Source organism: Schistocerca gregaria, chromosome 3 (genome assembly GCF_023897955.1).
Source record: "Schistocerca gregaria isolate iqSchGreg1 chromosome 3, iqSchGreg1.2, whole genome shotgun sequence".
NCBI lineage: Eukaryota > Metazoa > Arthropoda > Insecta > Orthoptera > Acrididae > Schistocerca > Schistocerca gregaria.
In genome coordinates this window covers 171,377,107-171,396,457 of record NC_064922.1, presented here as the reverse complement: position 1 = coordinate 171,396,457, position 19,351 = coordinate 171,377,107, and the positions used below count along the sequence as shown (strand labels likewise).

The 19,351-nt window shown below is 38.0% G+C and overlaps 1 protein-coding gene across 1 annotated transcript in view; it reads right to left on the bottom strand.

Moving 5' to 3' along the window:
* Window positions 1–19,351, bottom strand: part of LOC126356178 (hemocytin) — a 438,196-nt gene that overhangs the window by 141,133 nt on the left and 277,712 nt on the right. The window contains exons 49-50 of the mRNA XM_050006942.1: window positions 9,904–10,009; window positions 3,338–3,542 (exon numbers count right to left, since the gene is read on the bottom strand). Of these exons, the coding sequence (XP_049862899.1) occupies window positions 3,338–3,542; window positions 9,904–10,009 (311 nt within the window). The remainder of the gene's footprint in view (window positions 1–3,337; window positions 3,543–9,903; window positions 10,010–19,351) is intronic.

The following is a 19,351-nucleotide window of genomic DNA, read 5'->3' as shown; positions in this document are numbered from 1 at the left end:
TACATGTACTTTAATGAATAGAACCTAAGCAGTTTTTGAATGCCATTCATGAGTTTCAGTTGACATAATAGATGACTTGTCTGAAGCAGAAGTGCCAGAACTCATGTCCCCCCCCCCCCCCCCCTGCCCCATCCTCATCCCAAGCCCCCAACCCCACCCTACCCCACCAATAGTGATTGTAGTAAAGCTACATCTGACAGAGTTCCTTCTGGGGAATTTCTTCAGTACCACTGAAGAATTTTTGTTTATTAACATGCAGCTTATAGAACATAAAAATATTACATATTTATCTCTGTTATTAAATTATTCTTTTCTGTAGCTGAATTCATCCGTTAATGGCCAGTGTGCAGCTTTATTTAAGTAAAACTGACTCATTCCACATCACTATATCATACAAGCAACACATGGGACAAATAACTAAATAATTGGACAACTCCTCACAAATGATGATCTATTGACAAGCTACTAACGAAACAAAGAGTTGGGCTGACATTGGTTAGTTTGGATGCGAAAAATAAACAAACAAATAAGTAAATGTACTCATATTGTTCATCATTATTTTTGGCTTTTGTAACCTTTGTTAGACATTTCCGTTGTAGATAGAAAAGCTGCATAAATGTGTCTTGCAAACATCTCATCACTCCTATGACCCAATCTTTATCTTTCCACATTAATAACACTGTGGTTTGGTAGCTAGCATCTTCATTACTAGCTTGACTGTACCATGTTCACTGTCCACCAACACCAAGATATTTAATATACATTTTGATCCATGTAATCAAAACCTTATTAATGTGAAAATAATGAATATAGCTAACATTCAACAAGTTTAAGAATGGGATGTCAGTGCAAGAATGCTGCTTGTCTGTTGTTACAATGGCCAGCCCTATAGCAGGACAGTAGAACGTGTGACATGTATGAGAATTGTTGGACTCAGACTAAAAGTTCAGTGCCTAAAAAACTTCCAATATTATTGGACAGCCTACAGAAGAGATGCACTGGATTGCACCTGAACATGAGAAAAAAATTTAGAGGAACTTGTAGTCAAATTCATCCACCAACTTCACAAGGGGTGAAAAATTATGGAAAGGAGCATGTGAAAAGTAAAGGACTCACACACAAGTGATGGAATGCAGCAATATGTTGCCAGGTCACATGATCTGCCCTTAGACCAAAAGAGTGCAGACCAATCACAGTTGGCAGCAGTTGACTGCTGATCACTCATAATTCCCAAGCAATCTGATGAAATGACATGTATGAACTGGATGTGTGTGGCAGTATGGCTGCCTGGTTTTCACTTGTTTGTCTAATTATTGAGTATAATTGTGTATTTTGTTTCATTTTGATATGCCCAGATGAAGTTAGAACATTACCTTAGAATTCATAGTTATTCTGTGAGCATGGACCACTCTGAAAAGTGAAGTTTAAGGAGGAGCTGCCATTTATATTAACACTTGGGCGACCAACCACAAACATAACTCATGATACAACACTTATGTTCAAAGAATGCACCCAAGTAAATCTTGGGCTGTGAGTTTCACAAAATTTGAACGATTCTGGATCAGAAGGGGAAATATCTGTGTGCAAACAGTCTGTAGGAGATTCATATTCAGATAAGCTGCAGACTACCACAATTTTTCATCATTAGTATTGTTGCTACAGATACTGCTGCTGTAATTACGATTTAGTTCTGTTTTATTTATCTTAATCTCAGCTTTTTTACAGATGAATCTCTTAATGAAGCAGCATCCAAGATCTGTTCAGAAAAATGACATAATTTATTTATAAAAGAAGCAAGAAAAAAACAAGCTAGTATTGACTTGATTGCGACATACCTTTTTGCATCCCAGAATGCTTCAGTCTTTTAATTCCAAGTATAAGTGAAATTGCTCAAGAAATCATCTCACATTATTTTAAGGATAATTATAATTTTTATCATCATTACTGGAAAAAAATTATGCTCTATCAAAGCATTAAAATAATTATGAGAAAGAAAACTTGAACCATGGCCCTTTTTAGCATGGTTTACCATTTCAGATTCATAAACACAAATGTACCGGTAACATATTACATAATGGGATAAATGGCTTGTTTTCTGGACTCAACATTTTACTAAATACCTGAACCTCAAAAAAGAGTAAAAATCTAAAAATATTGAACTATTGCAGATTTATTACTGAGTTGCATTTCGAATGTTGTGCATTAGAAGTAGAAGCTTGTGAAAAGTTCATAGTCACAATATACTGGCGTCATTTGGTAATTCTGTGTTTTTTATGAAGTCTTTAACTTTTAAACAGAATTAGGTAACATTAACTGGATAGTTCACTTAAAATGATCAGGCCATCCTTATTTTACAGCTGCACTGAACTCACTTGTCATTTTACATAATGTAACTCTCTCTATAAAATTTACAACAATGAATTGTGGAAACTGGCAGAGCTACTATTGATAAATTAGATTGAAAATAGATACACAACATAGAATATCAATGAAAATTGTAAAGAATTCTGTAACACAGCCCACAGTTCCCAACAAAAGCATACCATGAAGATTAATAAATTTTAATTACCATTTTTCAAAATGTATTTTTGCAAGCATTAGTCAACAAGCATTAGTCAACATACAGAGATCAACTACCACTACTAATAGACATATTAATTTATTTTCCATAGCAGACAACCACAACACAGTAATAATTGAAATATGAGTTGAAATTGCTTTGTAAACTACTTATGTGAGACGGATTTGAAATAAGCAAGTAACTGTATGTGATATTGACTGCAGTTAGTTGCTGGTATGCGTCCTTAAAAAGTGTGTTCATTATTTTCTTTTGAAAGTAGAAGAATGATCCACTAGGAGTTTGCGGCAATTGTGCAAAGAACAAATTTATAAATATATATCATAGGTACTTGATCACTGGAGAAAACAGATTGCCTGTCATTTCCAAGAAGCCAGTTCATCTATTCTTCACAATAACAGTGTGTCAAGGCATACTGTGTTAAGAAAGAGGGATTTTTGATGGAAAAGACTGCTATAACCTTTTGTCACACCCTACAGCCACAGTGCAGTCTTGTGTGACTTCACATCCAATCTCATTTCAAATGAAACCATTTGGAGTCCATCAAACCCCGTCTTGGGGCAGTTAAAAGGGGTCACTGAACAGTGAGTCTGGTGAAAATTTTAACATTATCATAGAAAGTGATAGAAATATTGAACATAATGTATATACTATTAAGAGTGCTACTGTAAAAACTAGTAAGTGTACCTGAACTTGATTTCATGTGTATCTATAAGATAGAAACCCCAATTTTTAACTAGAATGTCAGGTAACACTCACCTGTGCCAGGTAAGGGAGTAGTTACTGGTGGTTCTGTTTCTTCTTCAAATGTACATGCAACCTCATCATCTGGACAATCTTCCACACCGTCACACCAGACACTCTCATGGACACAAGCACCACTTGTTGGACACAATCGAGTTGCTGGTGGGCAAGGTTCACAACGACATTCACATATTCCCTTAATAAGAACACCTCTCAATCCCTGAAAAAGGAAAAGCAGTGTATGGATGAAAATTGAGGAATAACTGATCAGTTATATTTGCCCTGTACCTCAGAAATTTCTGTGCCGCTGCTTACTTATGTAACTATTAAACAGATAATCTGCAAGTGTAGTATTTAAGCTTGTGATATAAAATATCACATATGCCTGTGTTAAAAACTATTTGTCAGGTTCTTGAGACTGATTCTGCATTGTTTCAAATCCAATGTAAACTAAAACTTACTTACTAAATTACTGTTTCAATAGAGTGATGATTTGTCCAAATAATTTACAAAATGAATAGAAACGTGATTCCCAACTAGAAAATCAGAAATTAATCACATTCTTCTCATCAGTATCAAATGTACTACATTTTTAATAAAATCACTATACCTGGAAAAAAAGAGTTGTTTTTAGAAGGTCAGGTGAAAAAAGATGATGTAGTTTCTCCTACGGTAAGTTTCAATGTCTTCTGATATAAGTCTCATTTTCCTCTCTAGTCTATCAATTATTTTAAATTTTTTTCATTTAATTTTATTTTAAGAATATCTGGCAGTACTGGCTGCGTGCTCCAGGGAGGTTTAAATGTATAGCATGCATGATTACATTAGTGCAGTATTACATAGTGGTGATTCTACAAGATCATCATGACAATGCACATACAGAACTTCCATATACTTCGGCTGTAGGAAACTGACACAATAAAATGCAAGACTCTGACACCAACAGATGCAGCCACATAATATTTCGCTATGACAGCCACATACAATTAATTCACACAGACATAAACTTAACTTCACACCTACAAAAAGTGAGGTACAGTTAAAAACCAAGTTGTTTTGTTCTGAACTCACTGTTCAGAAATATCAGCAACTTCACACATTATGCAATGTTGAAGCCATGCTATGTCTATATCATTTGTTTTCCCTCCACAACTACATTTTTCTTTCTGATTCAAATATTTGTTTACAGCTTGAAATAAGCTGCCCTGTCTCTTAGCTTGTGTTGCTCACTACAAAATATGGGCCCAATTGTAGATACACTAGTATCACACATTTATATTGCCTCTAACTTACTAACCACTATATTTTTAACTGACCTTCCAGTTACAAGCCCACAGCATGATCCAATCCTCTTGGCCATTAATTATTTCTATATCTACATCTATAATCTGAATTCTATTGTGAAGTTCAGAGCAGCAAGTACTTCCCATGGCACCATATCCCTGAGTTTCTTCCTATTCCATTCAAGAATGGAGTACATGAAGAATGATGGTTTAAATGCCATGCACGTTATGTGATAAGTATGATCTTATATTCACAGTCCCTTTGCTTTCTCAGTTTTGGTAATTTCTAGTGTGTTTCAATACCACTGACAGTAACATCATCATCATTTATCTCATTAGTGAAGTGGAAAGTAAATAGAGACACTAGTCCTCGATTTACATTTGTAAAGAGATATTTACAAATAGAGTTAAGAATTTCTGCTTTTGCTTTGCTACCCTCAGTATCAGTGCCTCTGTCATCCACGAGTGTCTAGACACTGACTTTGGTGCCACAGACAACATTTACAGGTGACCAGAATTTCTTTGGGTTTTGTAAGAGGCCTTTCAATAGGATTCTGCTATGGTGATTGTGGAACACCTCAGGTTTGGTCCTTTAGACAGTCAGATGCATTTGATTTAGCATATTTTTATAGCCTTATGCTTTGTTTTACATTTGTTGTGGAGAAATCACGTTCTCTTAGAAGTTTCTTTACAGATATTGTATACCACAGAGGGTCCCTCCTGTTGTGATTTGTTTTAATAGCTACATATGTATCCAGGGCGTTGTCAACTATTCTTCCAAACTTAAGCCGCCATTCATCTAAATACTCCTGCACACAGTGACATGTTTCAACTTCCTCTTTGAGATATGATGCTACTTCTGCTTTGTCTAGTTCACTGCACATGTATGTTTTTCTATTTGTTTTCGCTGCCCTTTGTATTTTAGTAATCATTGTTGCTACAACTGCCTAATGGTCACTGATATTAGTTTCAAAATGAACATAAGTGACCATGTCTATTTATTGCCATTAGATTTAATGTACTTCAAGAATGTGGAGCTGTGCCGGCTGCAGATCAAGCCCGCCAGCAGATTAACAATGAGGGTAAGTGAGGATGCGGTTTTTAGATGGTTTCCTACATCTAGGTGAATTCTGGGCTGGTATCAAAACCACACCTCAGTTACATGTTTCACAAACATTTACTCTTGTTCACTTTCACATGAATAACACTTCAAACAGACAGCTGGGGTGCACATACTTCATCTGGGGGGTGGGGTTGGGGTGGGGAGAGGGTGTAGGGGGGAGCTGAAATAACAATATGGTGACAGGAAGGGCATTCAGCCACCCCTTAAATTAACCATGACAAAACTGTTCGAACTATGCCAACCCTGCACCAATGTGATACAAAAGCAGAAGAAAAAGAAGAAGGTCTAGCTAATTCATTTCCACCACGAGTTGGCTTCTGAACTATTGTAAGCAGAATTGAGGGGAGGCATGTAGTATTGTTTTGCAGGATGCCTCATCACGCCCACCACTTACAAAACTGTAGTTACCCGTATTGGCTGCTGGATGATAATAGTTCCTTTCTGCCCCATATTGAATCCTGTATTCTCAGTGACTACTGAATGCTATCTTCAACATGTTGAATGAGTCTTCCAGGCATACACATTGTTATCTAAGAATATACAGCCTACAGTTGCAGGTTTACTTTATCGCTTACCTAGGTTTCAACATTAGTAATAATGTCTTCTTCAGAACCTGCAAAAAGTTAATATTATAATGTGCTAATAAATTATATTAGATATGGTCATCCTACAGGATGCAATGGGTAGTACTTACATAAAATACTATTTAAATGTTTGCCTAAAACAAGCCAAAGTCAACCTTATAAAACTTGATGCATAACCATAAGGTTTTGTCACTTTTATTAAACAAGCTGTAGCAAATTCACTTTAAGCCCATTGTATGGGCCTCATCACATGACCAGAGACTGCGAACCACGAGGGCTTCATGTGTCTGACTCACGGAGGGCAGTGCGCATGTGCGACACGTATAGAATCAAACTCTTATTACGCACACGTCAGATAACATTTTTGCTATGAATTAATTTTATACTTTACTATTGTAAATTAATTACATTATCCAGCATGACTACATTTTACATTCTACTAGAGAGCCTTATAAACTGACCAACAAATCTCATATGAACATCTGTAGGAAAGGTTCTATTATTACAATAAAGTTAACCTGCAACTGTAGGCTGTATATTCTTATGTAAACAATATCAGTTGCTGCATAAAAATGTTAAAAAATGCAAATTATTGACAGTATTTTCAAACTGCTAAAAATTAAAAGACCCTCCCCTTTTGCACTTGCTTCTCCCTGTCAAGGGGCACAACAGGCTTCCCAACAGGTAATGTGTGCCTCACAGGCTCAGTTGTACTTTAAGTAGACGACATCACACATGAGTTTTTACTGATCCCTGCCTCCTCTGTGCAGAGCCCCTACAACTGCCAATGACACCACCTGCAGTAAAGTGGTCGAGTAGTAATAGGTACTGTACCTCTTGTAGAGGGCATGGCATGGTATCTGCAACAGAAGATAGTACTTGAGGTACCTTAGGTATTTCTGTTACATGTCTTTAAGTTGCCTTCCAAACACACACATTCACAACAGCTTCCAGCTGCTTGACAAGAGTCAGGGCTGTTTCCAGCTGCTTACAAACAACAAGTAACTCCTACTGTGCTACAGAGTGTGTTGTGCCTGATGCAATGTTTACCTGAACAGTAAACAAATTACTTTAAATAAAGTCTGCTGATTCTCTTTTAATTCTTGCATCTGTTATGCCACAAAGATTAACAATTTACATGAGGACTCAAGTGACTGTTACCCCCATAAAGAGATTTCTTGTTAGAAGAAGAGAAAAATGTTGGATAAAATTTTCGAATCCCTGAGGCTAGTTGGAACCTCGAGGCTGGATTTTTTTATATTTAAAAAAATTGATAATATATTCACTAAAAAACCTAAAAACAGCAGAAATTTATGACAATATTATGAGAAGGATAGTTGGTACTCACCATATAGTGGAGATGCTGAGTCGCAGATAGGCACAACAAAAAGATTTTCACACTTAAAAAGCTTTCGCCAATGGCCTTTGTCAACAATAGGCACACATAAACATGCACACACACACACACACAAACTCACACAAATGCAACTCACACACATGACTGCAGTCTCAGGCAACTGATACCACACTGCCTGACAAATGCAAACAATATGTATTATTGTCCGAGAGGGGAATCCAAATATATAACAATGTGTCAATTCTAATATGCACAGGACGTAGTCGACTTCATAAGATCTTTGTTTGCATTGCAAACATACACTTTCAGATATTTCCCACAACAAATGGTCAATAAGCAGAAAAAGATAGAAATTGCACTAATTATGTGATTCTGTGAATATTTGAATATTTACACTGCAGTTAAGGACAAAGATTCCAAATCAGATAGTGCTGCTGAATCTTGTAGAATGTGCAAATATAACTTTTAATCATCGAGTTATTATGAAACACATTATGTATGTCACTTGGACACTTCTGAAAATTCTCAAAAATGTACCTTTCTTTGCTTACATCAACACTGAAATTAGCCAGAATAATGGTCTACATAAGGACAGTATTGTCAAAATTTTGTAAAGCATGAATGTAGACTACATCTGATGATATAGTGGGAAATAAGTTTTCTGCAGTACTAATTGTTTGAAAATACATACTATACAATGACATGTGCAGAAGTTTTGATACATGCAGTGAAATATGATGGGGAAACAACATGAAAAGCACAGTTAAATCGTACAAAAATGTTCGGATCTAGATTTTTGAAGAGAATCTCTCTAATACCCATGAAATCAGTTGTACACAAATCAAATACTGAAATTCAGCTTACACAGGTACGTAAAGGTATGGATTCCCACATCTGGTTTTGTGCGAACTTCGCCACCAGCGTTTCAAAGATGAGCATTTAGTATCAGATTATTCCACTAAAAAAATCAAATATTGTGGAGCACAATGAAGTATGGGGGAAGCTATTATTGGTAAAAGTTACAATTAGCTAATCCAAGAGAACAAGACTACTCTTTCTAATGGATCGACCATCTAGAGAAAGCATTGTTACAATGCTAAGACTAGTACCTCGTGATTTGCTTTTAATTCATTCATATCACAATTTGATATACTCATTATATGAAGTTAAAAGAGGGCTGCAATTTTTATTTTCCTAGAACAGCTCAGTCCAATCTCAGTTATAAAAGTTGCAAGGCTTTTTTTTGGACCATCTATATGTTTCCTTACATTTGATCTGAGAGTCATCATGTCCTCCATGTTAAGCATCACCTACATTACAGCTACAATCATTACAAGAACTGCATGTCTCTTGAGGAAAATTTTCACTGTAAATATAACACAAATCTTTCAATACTTCTGCATCCTGAAATAACCTAGAAGAGCAAGTGTGCAAGTAGGTCACTCCACTCAGAGCATAACGACGCACCTGATGCTAGACAGTGCCACTCAAAAATATGAAAAATCACGTTTTACACATTACAGTTGCTCATAACATGTTTTAGCAATAGTAAATATTACTTAAATTTTGCCGTAAGATACAGTTGACAATCTCAAAACCCCTATCCACAACTTCCAGAAAAATACTGTCATCCTCTCAATGATTTCCAAATCCCTACCCCACTCCCATCCCATAACAATGTCACAGTCCCTCTATTGTTTTTCCGTTTTGCCATATTTCATTCATAGTAGCCTTTTCTAGCCTCTTCCTCTTAACCTGATCCTCCCCTTCCCCATGTATATTTTTTTATCTATACTTCACCTAGCAGTTCCCTACTTCGCAGCCTGACATGGTGACTGTCACCACCCCTCCAACACCCATATGCTCCCCACTTGCATTTCCTATTCACTCCCTTTCCTGCTGGTTCTTCCAAGACCCTTCCAGTTTCATGTTAGACACTCATGAAGACTGCTAATAACTTCAGTCAAGCTGCAGCACCAGGAGAAGTTAATGACCATGTTTATATGAGTTGAGCATGTGTGTTAGTTGTCTTTGAAGGACTTTGTGTTAAAGCTAAGTTATATTTTTATCCTACATGCTTGTCTGTTGTTCAGTGACTCTTCTATATGATGAGTAGTGTTCCATCCAGATACACATATATTATTCTTAATAATTATGTCATTCAACTGGAACTTGCCATCATCAAACAACAACAGCAAGAGAGAATAAGAATATTACAATGAAGGTCACTTTACCTCTGGACATCCACTACAAGTTTTTGTCTTGCACTCGGGAACACCATTCAACTTGCAAACACATGTTTCACATTTCTCGGTGTCATATATTTTACCAGTGGCGTAACTGCAATACAAAATTACTGGTAAACACATTAATCCTAATAAGACAAATCAAAGATATTCATTATTTAGACTACTATGAAATACATTAAAGTCATATAGCGACCAGTATATCTTTTCTCAAAATTTATAGTTACAATAAGTACACTTATGGCTTGTATGTGGCCCAGAAGGACAACTAGAATAGTACTACAAAAAATTAAGTCAAAGAATAACTTTCTTACACACTGAAAGTATACTGTATAGTGGAATCTGAGAAGGGAATGATATATGTGAGGATGGAGGGGGTGGGGAGACAGCATCATTTCAGTCAGTTCAACTGCAGTATTTTTGTTCTGTGTAAGTCTGGTGGTTAGAGACCAAAAGAGTGCTTAGGAATGTGTAGCTCCTTTGAGAAATATGCTATGTTGGTGCATACAGCAGAAATAAAACATAGCTTTCAATAAGATTATATTGACAAAACAAACTTCAATACTATCTTATGATCACATAAACATCTGAAGTCAGTTTCCACTGACCTCAAAAATGAACATATTGATCATTAAAACCGAAAAAAATTAAATTGTCTGGTCACTGAGTAATCTTCCAGCTTGGCAAGATGATGTCAATTTTAGACAAAATGTATGAATAATGTCATTTGAGCTGTTCATGGGATTTGCGGCCACCATAACTACTTAGAATGAATTTTCCTTTTTACCTACAGTGACTAGCTGTGGGGAAGGAAAATAAAGTAAGAATAATGGTTTGATGTGTACCTTCCCCCTAAGAGACAATGATGATAGTCAATAGCTTTCCTGTTTGATGTGTTACTACAGTCTAATAAGAAAATTGACTCGTTACAAAACAATGTTTTCACTTATCATGTTTTCAAATAAAAGGAAAGCATTTATGACACTAATAATGCAAATATTTTGACATTTGTTACTATTTTTTGGACAATTAACTTACAAAGCCAGCTAAGTAATGACACTATGAATCATATTTGCCTAATTATCAGGCTGTACATGATAAAGAAAGGGACTAATTGTGTAAAAAGAGAGCTCAGTATAATTTAAATTTTAATTTAAATACAGTAACAATTCAGGAAAGGCAATGCCAGGCAGATAATAAACGAATTTTATTCATAGAAAGATGGTTTTTATGGAGTATCTGTCTCAGCTGTAAATACATTGAAATATGCAAATAAATTTTTACTCTGCAGCACAGTGTGCACTGGAGTAAGTGATGCTGTGAGAGCAGGCTGTGTATTATACATGTATAGCTGTCAGTAGAGCATTTATCCACAGAAGGCAAAATCTCCTGGTTCATGTCTTGGCCCACTGCAGTTTTGTCTTGCCAAGAACTTTCAGTTCTTACGTTGTTTGGAGACTGTAAGTTGTGTTTTAAAACACTACAGAAGACAATAATTTAATTATTAATAGTTTTTAAATATTTTGGGTGATTTTGCAGTGACTTATTTTACTTGACAGGGGAGCTATGTAGGGAGACAAGTCTCTCATTGTATTTCTGACAAATGCTTCTGCTGCTCATTGATGCTCAGTTTAGTTTAAGACCTTGATTCTGCATGCACCACAATGTCAGATGAAGGTGGTCATTCACACTTGATACAGCAGTAGAAATGTAGTTCATGCTGTGCAGTAAATGTGGACATAATAATATATGTAACATCACACACGTCAGACAAAGGCACATGCTGTGGGAACAACAGTCATGTAAAGTTCCATAGCAGACAAACAAAAGGCCTCTCAGGAGCGAATTCTTTTGTAGCTGCTATTATCTGGCTTTGTCTCTATCAAAGAACTACGACCACCACTGTGGTTTACACTGACTAATTTAGGTTTGAAGTGCTTCAACTTATGAATGTGTTGTTCCCATCATTGCTAAGCTTAAAGGAACTTTACTTACTATCATACACAGAATAGATGTGCACAGTGAATCAGTAGTGATTGGAATTATATCAGTTTCAATCATGAACTATCACATATAAATTTCTATCTGGAACTATGGCTGTTATTAATGTCCGTTAACAACTATTACTATTTGGTGTCCTGGAGCAATGATGAAATTTAAATCTGTTGCTACAGAAGTTTATTGCGTTCAGTAGATGCTGCTGGTTCTAAAGTCAGGATTACAACAGGCTGGTGCTTAGATACACCTGAATGTCATCAACATATAAGTGGTAGCTATAAACATGTAGCACAGATGAAATATCATTTATATATAGTACAAAATGCAATCAGCTTGGGACAGAACCTTGGGTGACTACAGCGAGCGCATGTCCCCATGATGACTTCTCTAACAGAGACAACTCATCGATATGTTGTTTAGAAATACCTCTGAAATTGCAATATATTGAGGAACTAGGCACAGTGGTTATCACACTGGACTCACATTCGGAATAGCAGTTCATATACCCATCTGGCAATCCAGAGGTAGGTTTTTCTTGACTACCCCAAATAGCTTAAGGCAAATGCCGGGTTGGTTCCTTTAAAGTACATAACTGATTCTCTTACCATCCTTCCCTAATCCAAGCTTGTGCTCCATCTCTAATAATCTCACTGTTGACAGGATACGTTAAGCTATAATGTTCATTCATTTTCCTTTGCAGTGCAATACTGCAGTTTGAGGAATTTTGATGTTTCATTTTCACAGATAATATATTGAAATCAGCAGTGTAAGAAACCTTATTGAAACCAAGCACTGTTACAATGCTTGCTTCACCACACTCATTCATGGCATTTTTGATGTTGGCAGTCACTTTAATTAATGAAGTTGGTGTGCTATCATGTTTTTGGAAGCCTCATACATATTTATACAGGATAGTACAAGTTTCAGGGTATCCATCAGTTGTTCATTACCAATAAACTCTTCGGCTTTACCTACTGTGAGTGACATGTAGTTCAGCCTATACTTGCCCAGTGATTATGGGTGATTATTCATTAGTATCGGTTGCATTACAGTTTGCTCCTACTCAATAGGATATGCATCACTAACAACAGAGAGACAGAAGATGTCTGTGAGAACTGAAATTACAATATCAGCAGCACTTTTTATCATATTTATACTCATTCCATCATTACCAACTGCCTCAGAACAGATTTTCATGAGTACTACTGGGTGTGCAGAAACAACTTTTAAGAAAATTGTGCCTCTCAGGAAATTGCTATGTAGTGTGTGAAAATTTATTGTAACTTGAGAGCTGACTGCAGTTCAGAGAAAATCATTTAATTTCTCTATAGCACCCTGTAAAGCAGGATCACATTTTGCCTGTCCTAAATCAGAGATATATTGTTTTTCATGGAGCTACAGTATTTGACTCATTGTGTACAACATAGCATGGTGCTGTGCATATTTTACTTTGTTTGTTCCACAGCTTCCTGTATACTTAATAAAATTCAGATGTTGAATTTCATATGAACCTTCTATGTGCAGAATCTCATTTATTAATTTGGCACAATTCCATAGTCAGCTATGGACCAGTAGCTTTCTTTACTTTAACAGAATGTGGAAGGCCATGTTTTTCATATTTTCATAAAGTGTGGTATGTCTGCTACTGAATTCCTGGACTTTAGTACTTAAGGTCAGATTATAGCTTATATCCTGCCGCTGAATATCAAACCTAGATAGTTCTTTGGTAGGGCATCATGGTTAATATATTTTAAGTTCCTGTAGGGAAATAGGTTAGGTTTTTCTCTGGTTGTCTGTGTGGAGTACATTAAAAATATGGTTTCATGGGTAAACAGGCCTGGATGAGAAGTCCCACTGACACAAATCATTTTATGTGTCCTCTTTACTGCAGCTATATCAATTAGGGTGTAGGTATGTGATCCAGAGGTGTAACATGCACATCATTAGAGTCATCTTATACTCCAAGCAAAATGAGAGTTTTGCTGCACATCTGTATTTTTGTCTCCCATATTGATTACATATTTGAACTGTGACACTAGCAAGGACAAGGCTGATTGGAAGGGTGATACCACAGTGATTCTGGATGGTTTATACATTGCCCTGATTAAAATTTTATGACTACATACATTTATTTTGAGAAACCAGAAGTCTGCTCCTCTTTCACCATTTGCATCTGACATACTTACTATCTTCAGTTTTAAATCACAGCAAACATATTAAACTCCACCACTGCTGCAATGAGGTATGCAATCAACTTTTAGAAGTGTATAATCTGTAAGATGAAACAACTGAAACTCAGGATAGAATATCAACAATGTAAGGAAAATATAGATTGCTACTTACCATAAAGACAACACGTTAAGTTGCAGACAGGCACATTTAAAAGACACTTACACATTAGCTTTCCACAACAGCCTTCATCGGAAAGAGAAAAAGAAAGAGAAACACACACACATTCATTTACACAAGCAAAAACACCTCACTCACACATGATCGTCATCTCCAGCATCTCAAACCAGAATGCAACTGTCATGTGGAATGGAAGCAGCAACCTGGAGGGGGCGGGGAGGCCGAAGGGACAGAAGTGTAAGGGTGAGAGGATAGAAGAGTGCTGTATGACAGAGTGAGCAGGGACTGGACTGCCAACAGGTGCAGTGTTGGTAGCCTGTGGGGCAGGGAGTTTGAGAGGGAAAACAGAGTGAAAAAGGAAAGGAGTGGGTAAAGATAGGCATATGTGTGTGTAGAGGGTGACACACAAAGAGGGTGGGAGACAAGAATAAGGTAAGGGTGATATGACAAAGGGTGTGGGAACTGTTAGGTGGAGGTTGTGGTGATAGTATACTACCACAGGTTGAGGCTGGGATAATTTTGGGAGCAGTTCAGAAAAGCTGGTGGTGGACAATCCAGATTGCTTGAGTACTGAAGCAGCCATTGAAATAAAGCATGTTATGTTCAGCTGCATGTTGTGCCACAGGGTGATCTACTTTGCTCTCGGTCACAGTTTAGCGACACAGCCATGGCCACCCGCATAGTGCCCTCCAATGAAAACCTGTTTATGTGTTATCTAGAGGAGACCATTCTGGCCTCCCAAAATCTTACTCAGGTTCACTGATGACTCAGAGCAGAGACACCTATCTTCATTCCTTCACAACCTCAATACCTTCTCTCCCATCTGCTTCATCTGGTCCTCTTCAACTCAGTAAGCCACCTTCCTGGACACTGACCTCTCTGACAGTTCAATCCGCACCTCTGACCATATTAATCCCACCAACCACTAATAATACCTGCATTATAACGACTGTAATTCCTTCCACCCCAAAAAGTCGCCCCCCCCCCTTAAAACCAGGCCATCTTGGAGCAGTGTATCTGCAGGGACAAGAACACCCCTGCCTAGTATGCTGAAGGTCTCACCAACACCTTCACAGGCAGTAACTATACCCCAGACTTAGTCCACAAACAGATCTCCCATGCCATTTCCCTTCACATCTCCAATCCTCCCACCACCTCAAGAACCAACCATAAAGGAGTGTCAGTTCATCAGCCAGTACCAACCCAAACTGGAACAACTGAACCACATCTTCTGTCAGGGCTTTGATTATCTATTATTGTGCCACGAAATGAGGGACATCTTACCCAAGACCTTTCCTACCCCTTCTAAAATGGTATTTCATTACCTACCAATGCTCCACAAAATCCTAGTCCATCCCTATGCCACTTCCAATCCCAACCTCTTGCCGCAAGGATCATATCCCTGTGAAGACCCAGATGCAAGACCTGCCCAACCCACATTCTCAGCACTTCCTGCTCTGCTCTAGTCTTGTCACAGGCCCATCCTAGCAATCAAAGGTGAGGCCACCTGTGAAAGCAGCCATGCCACATAACAGCTCTGCTGCAATCACTGCACAGATTTTTATATTAGTATGGCTACCAACCAGCTGTCAACCAGGATGAAAGGCAACCTTTAAACTGTGGCTAAGAGCAGAGTAGACTACCCATGGAACTATATGCAGCTGAACATAACATACTTTATTTCAATGGCTGCTTCACTACCTGAGCCATCTGGATTCTCCCCTTCAGCAACAGCTTTTCTGAAGTGTGAAAATGGGAGATAGCCTTACCACACACTCTCTGCTCCTGGAATCATTACAGTCGACATCAACCTGTGGTATATTGTCCACACACCCTCCACCTATCAGTTTCCACCCATCTGTCCTGTCATATCTGCCATATTCTCATCTTCCACCATATTAGTGTACCGCCCCCTGCCAACACACTTGTCATCCTTCCAATGCTCCTTTTCTTTTTCGCTCCATTCCCCCTCCTCCTCCTCCTCCTCTGATCTACTAGAGATGATGGTTATGTGTGAGTGAGGTGTGCTTGTTGTATGAATGAATGTGTGTAAGTTTCTCTTTCTTGTTCTTTATCTGATGAAGGCTGCAGCCAAAAGCTAATGTGTAAGTGTCTTTTAACTGCACCTTAACACATCATCTTTATGGCAAATATCAGTCTACATTTTCCTTACATTGTTAGTCTGTAAGATGAATAGAGTCCAAGGGGAAGTTTAGTTTAGTTTGAACTATGTCTCTGACATTTTGTGATCTTTACAATGCCTTTGACTATGAGGATAAGAAAATTATGATTGGCAAACAAGAGTTTTATGAATTGTGTCTAGTTAAAGACTTGCATGTATGGATGGAATTTTACATTCATGGCAGAAAGTAGAGGTTTACACTGACAGACTGTCACAGGTATAGAAGCGCTGCCAGACTGTCACAGGTATAGAGCTGACCTCACAATGTGAGAATACAAGATGTAGGATCCTACAAGGATCGCTGCTTGGTTAACTCTTGTCCTTAAATTACATAAACAATCTTCCAATGACTTTAATTAAAAAACTGTAATGTCTGATTATGACACAAGCATACTAATCACAGGTGCAAACTCAGATTTACAAAACACAACTCAGGTGGTAGTTTAGTAAGCCCACAAGTGCTTCATAGCCACCAATTTAAGACAAAGACTCATGCTATACAATTTCAAACAAACAAAAACAGCCATCTAGCACCAGAATCGTACATGAATGCTGATGCACTAAATGAAACATCCTCTGTGAAATTCCCTGGTGTCCAGCTGGATAAACAAGTTAAAATAGAGCTAACATATAAATAAATGAACTAAGGATCTCAGTTCAGCATGTTTTTCTTCCCATTGTATTGACCCATAGAAAAGAGTATTGGTTTATTTTACACATGTTTTCTCATGGAATTATCATCTGGGGAAGTACACCTAAAGTAAGTAAAGTGATTGTTCAACAGAAACAGGCGGGAAGAATGTTATGTAAAGCAGATAACAATACATCCTAAAGTAGTCTTTTTAAGGATCTTGGACTTCACACACTCACTTTCCAATATATTTGCTCCTTAATGGTTTTTGTTGATAAGAATGAAAAACAGTTTGAGCTGAACTTTGATGTACACAATCACAAAAAAAGAGTCAAAAATAATTTTTGTGTGGCATTTGCCTCATTGTGTAGGTCTCAGAGGCAAGTTGTGTAACCCAGTGCAGGTACATTCAGCAACTTAACAACTTCCCATTTAACACAAAGCAAGATATTGTAAACCCCAACCAGTCCAAACAAAATTGAAAACATACTTCATTAGCCATTCTTTTCACAAATTATCTCAATTAATAGAATCAAAGATTGAAAAGTCCTGTTAGTTACGTAGCAAATTTCCTTGATTAAATTTAGTGGTTTTAAACATGGATATAACTAAGGAGTTGATGGATAGTTTATTGTTAATATAGTACTCAAATTAATTTTTATGATTTGCTTGTTGTTGTTGTTGTTGTTGTCACGATCTTCAGTTGAAAGGCTGGTTTGCTGCAGCTCTCCATGCTGCTCTATCCTGTACAAGCCTCTTCCATGCTACTCTATCCTGTGCAAGACTCTTCATCTCCTAGTAATTACTGCAACCTACATCCTTCTGAATCTACTTAGTGTATTCATCTCTTTGCCTCCCTGTATGATTTCCCCCCCCCCCCCTCCCCTCCCTCCACACACACACTCACTTCCCTCCAGTACTAAACTGGGGATCCCTTGATGCCTCATAATGTGTCCTACCAACCAATCCCTTCTTCTAGTCAAATTGTAACCCAAATTTCTCTTTTCCCCACCTCTCTTCAGTACCTCCTCATTAGTTACATGATCTACCCATCTAATCTTCAGCATTCTTATGCAGAGTTGATTTGCTTATCTTTTATGAATAGATGCCTTAACTAATTTCACTTCCCCAAAGGCCCCCCTTCTTTATGGAATTTGGTGAATGAATGTGTAATATGATGCCTGAATAAAGCGGAAACAGCAGGCACCAGGATTCATCTACTGCCAATAATTATCAGCTAGATTGGCAATATGCTGATCACATGTCCCACAATCATAGAGTGCTCCTTGTATTTATTTAGTCCTTGTAATCCTACATGTATAGAATATACAGAAGGATAGTCAGCCATAGTGCCAGTAGTGTCAGTGTCGCCCTAACCGCCGTCTGCTTCACGTCTTCTGTGCAGCGAGCTACCTTAATCTAAGTATTATCTGTATTTTTCTTACTTGTCACTTCTTCTTCTGCGTGTTTTTGCTTTTAGGAAGCTTTAATAGTAGAGTGCTATTAAGTGTTCCATAGATCTCGTGTTTGTTTTGAATACAGTCAGAGAGAGTCCCTTTAGTCAGCCATAGTGCCAGTAGTGTCAGTGTCGCCCTAACCGCCGTCTGCTTCACGTCTTCTGTGCAGCGAGCTACCTTAATCTAAGTATTATCTGTATTTTTCTTACTTGTCACTTCTTCTTCTGCGTGTTTTTGCTTTTAGGAAGCTTTAATAGTAGAGTGCTATTAAGTGTTCCATAGATCTCGTGTTTGTTTTGAATACAGTCAGAGAGTCCCTTTAGTCAGCCATAGTACTAGTAGTGCTAGTGTTTGTTTTCAATACCGTCCAGAGACAGGTAGTGCTATTTTCCTTGTTTCTACAAGAAGTGGTTAGCAATCACAGTTTAGTCAATAATCAACCGCCTTTAGTGAATTAGCAGTCTAGTTAAAAGCTGATTAACACTCTATAGTAAATTGATTTCTTAGGATGGCTAGGATGTGTGGCTGCTGTGTACGGACGCAGGAGGAGCTGGCCACTCTTCACGAACAGCTGAGCGTGTTGATGGCCGCGGTCAGCCGTCTTCAGGCTGCTGCCTCGGAGTGTAGCGGCAGTGGGGAGTCTGGTGCGTCGCATGGTGCACCCCAGGTGTTAGATGCTTCACCCACTGTCCCTGCTGTCGAGACATCTTCGCGGGTACCGGGCGCGGTTGGGCCACCCTCTCCCCAAGGGGAGTGGCGGGTTCAGCGGCGTTCGCGGCGCACGAGGCGGAGGGTCAATGTGGAGGCTGGCCGTGTGGC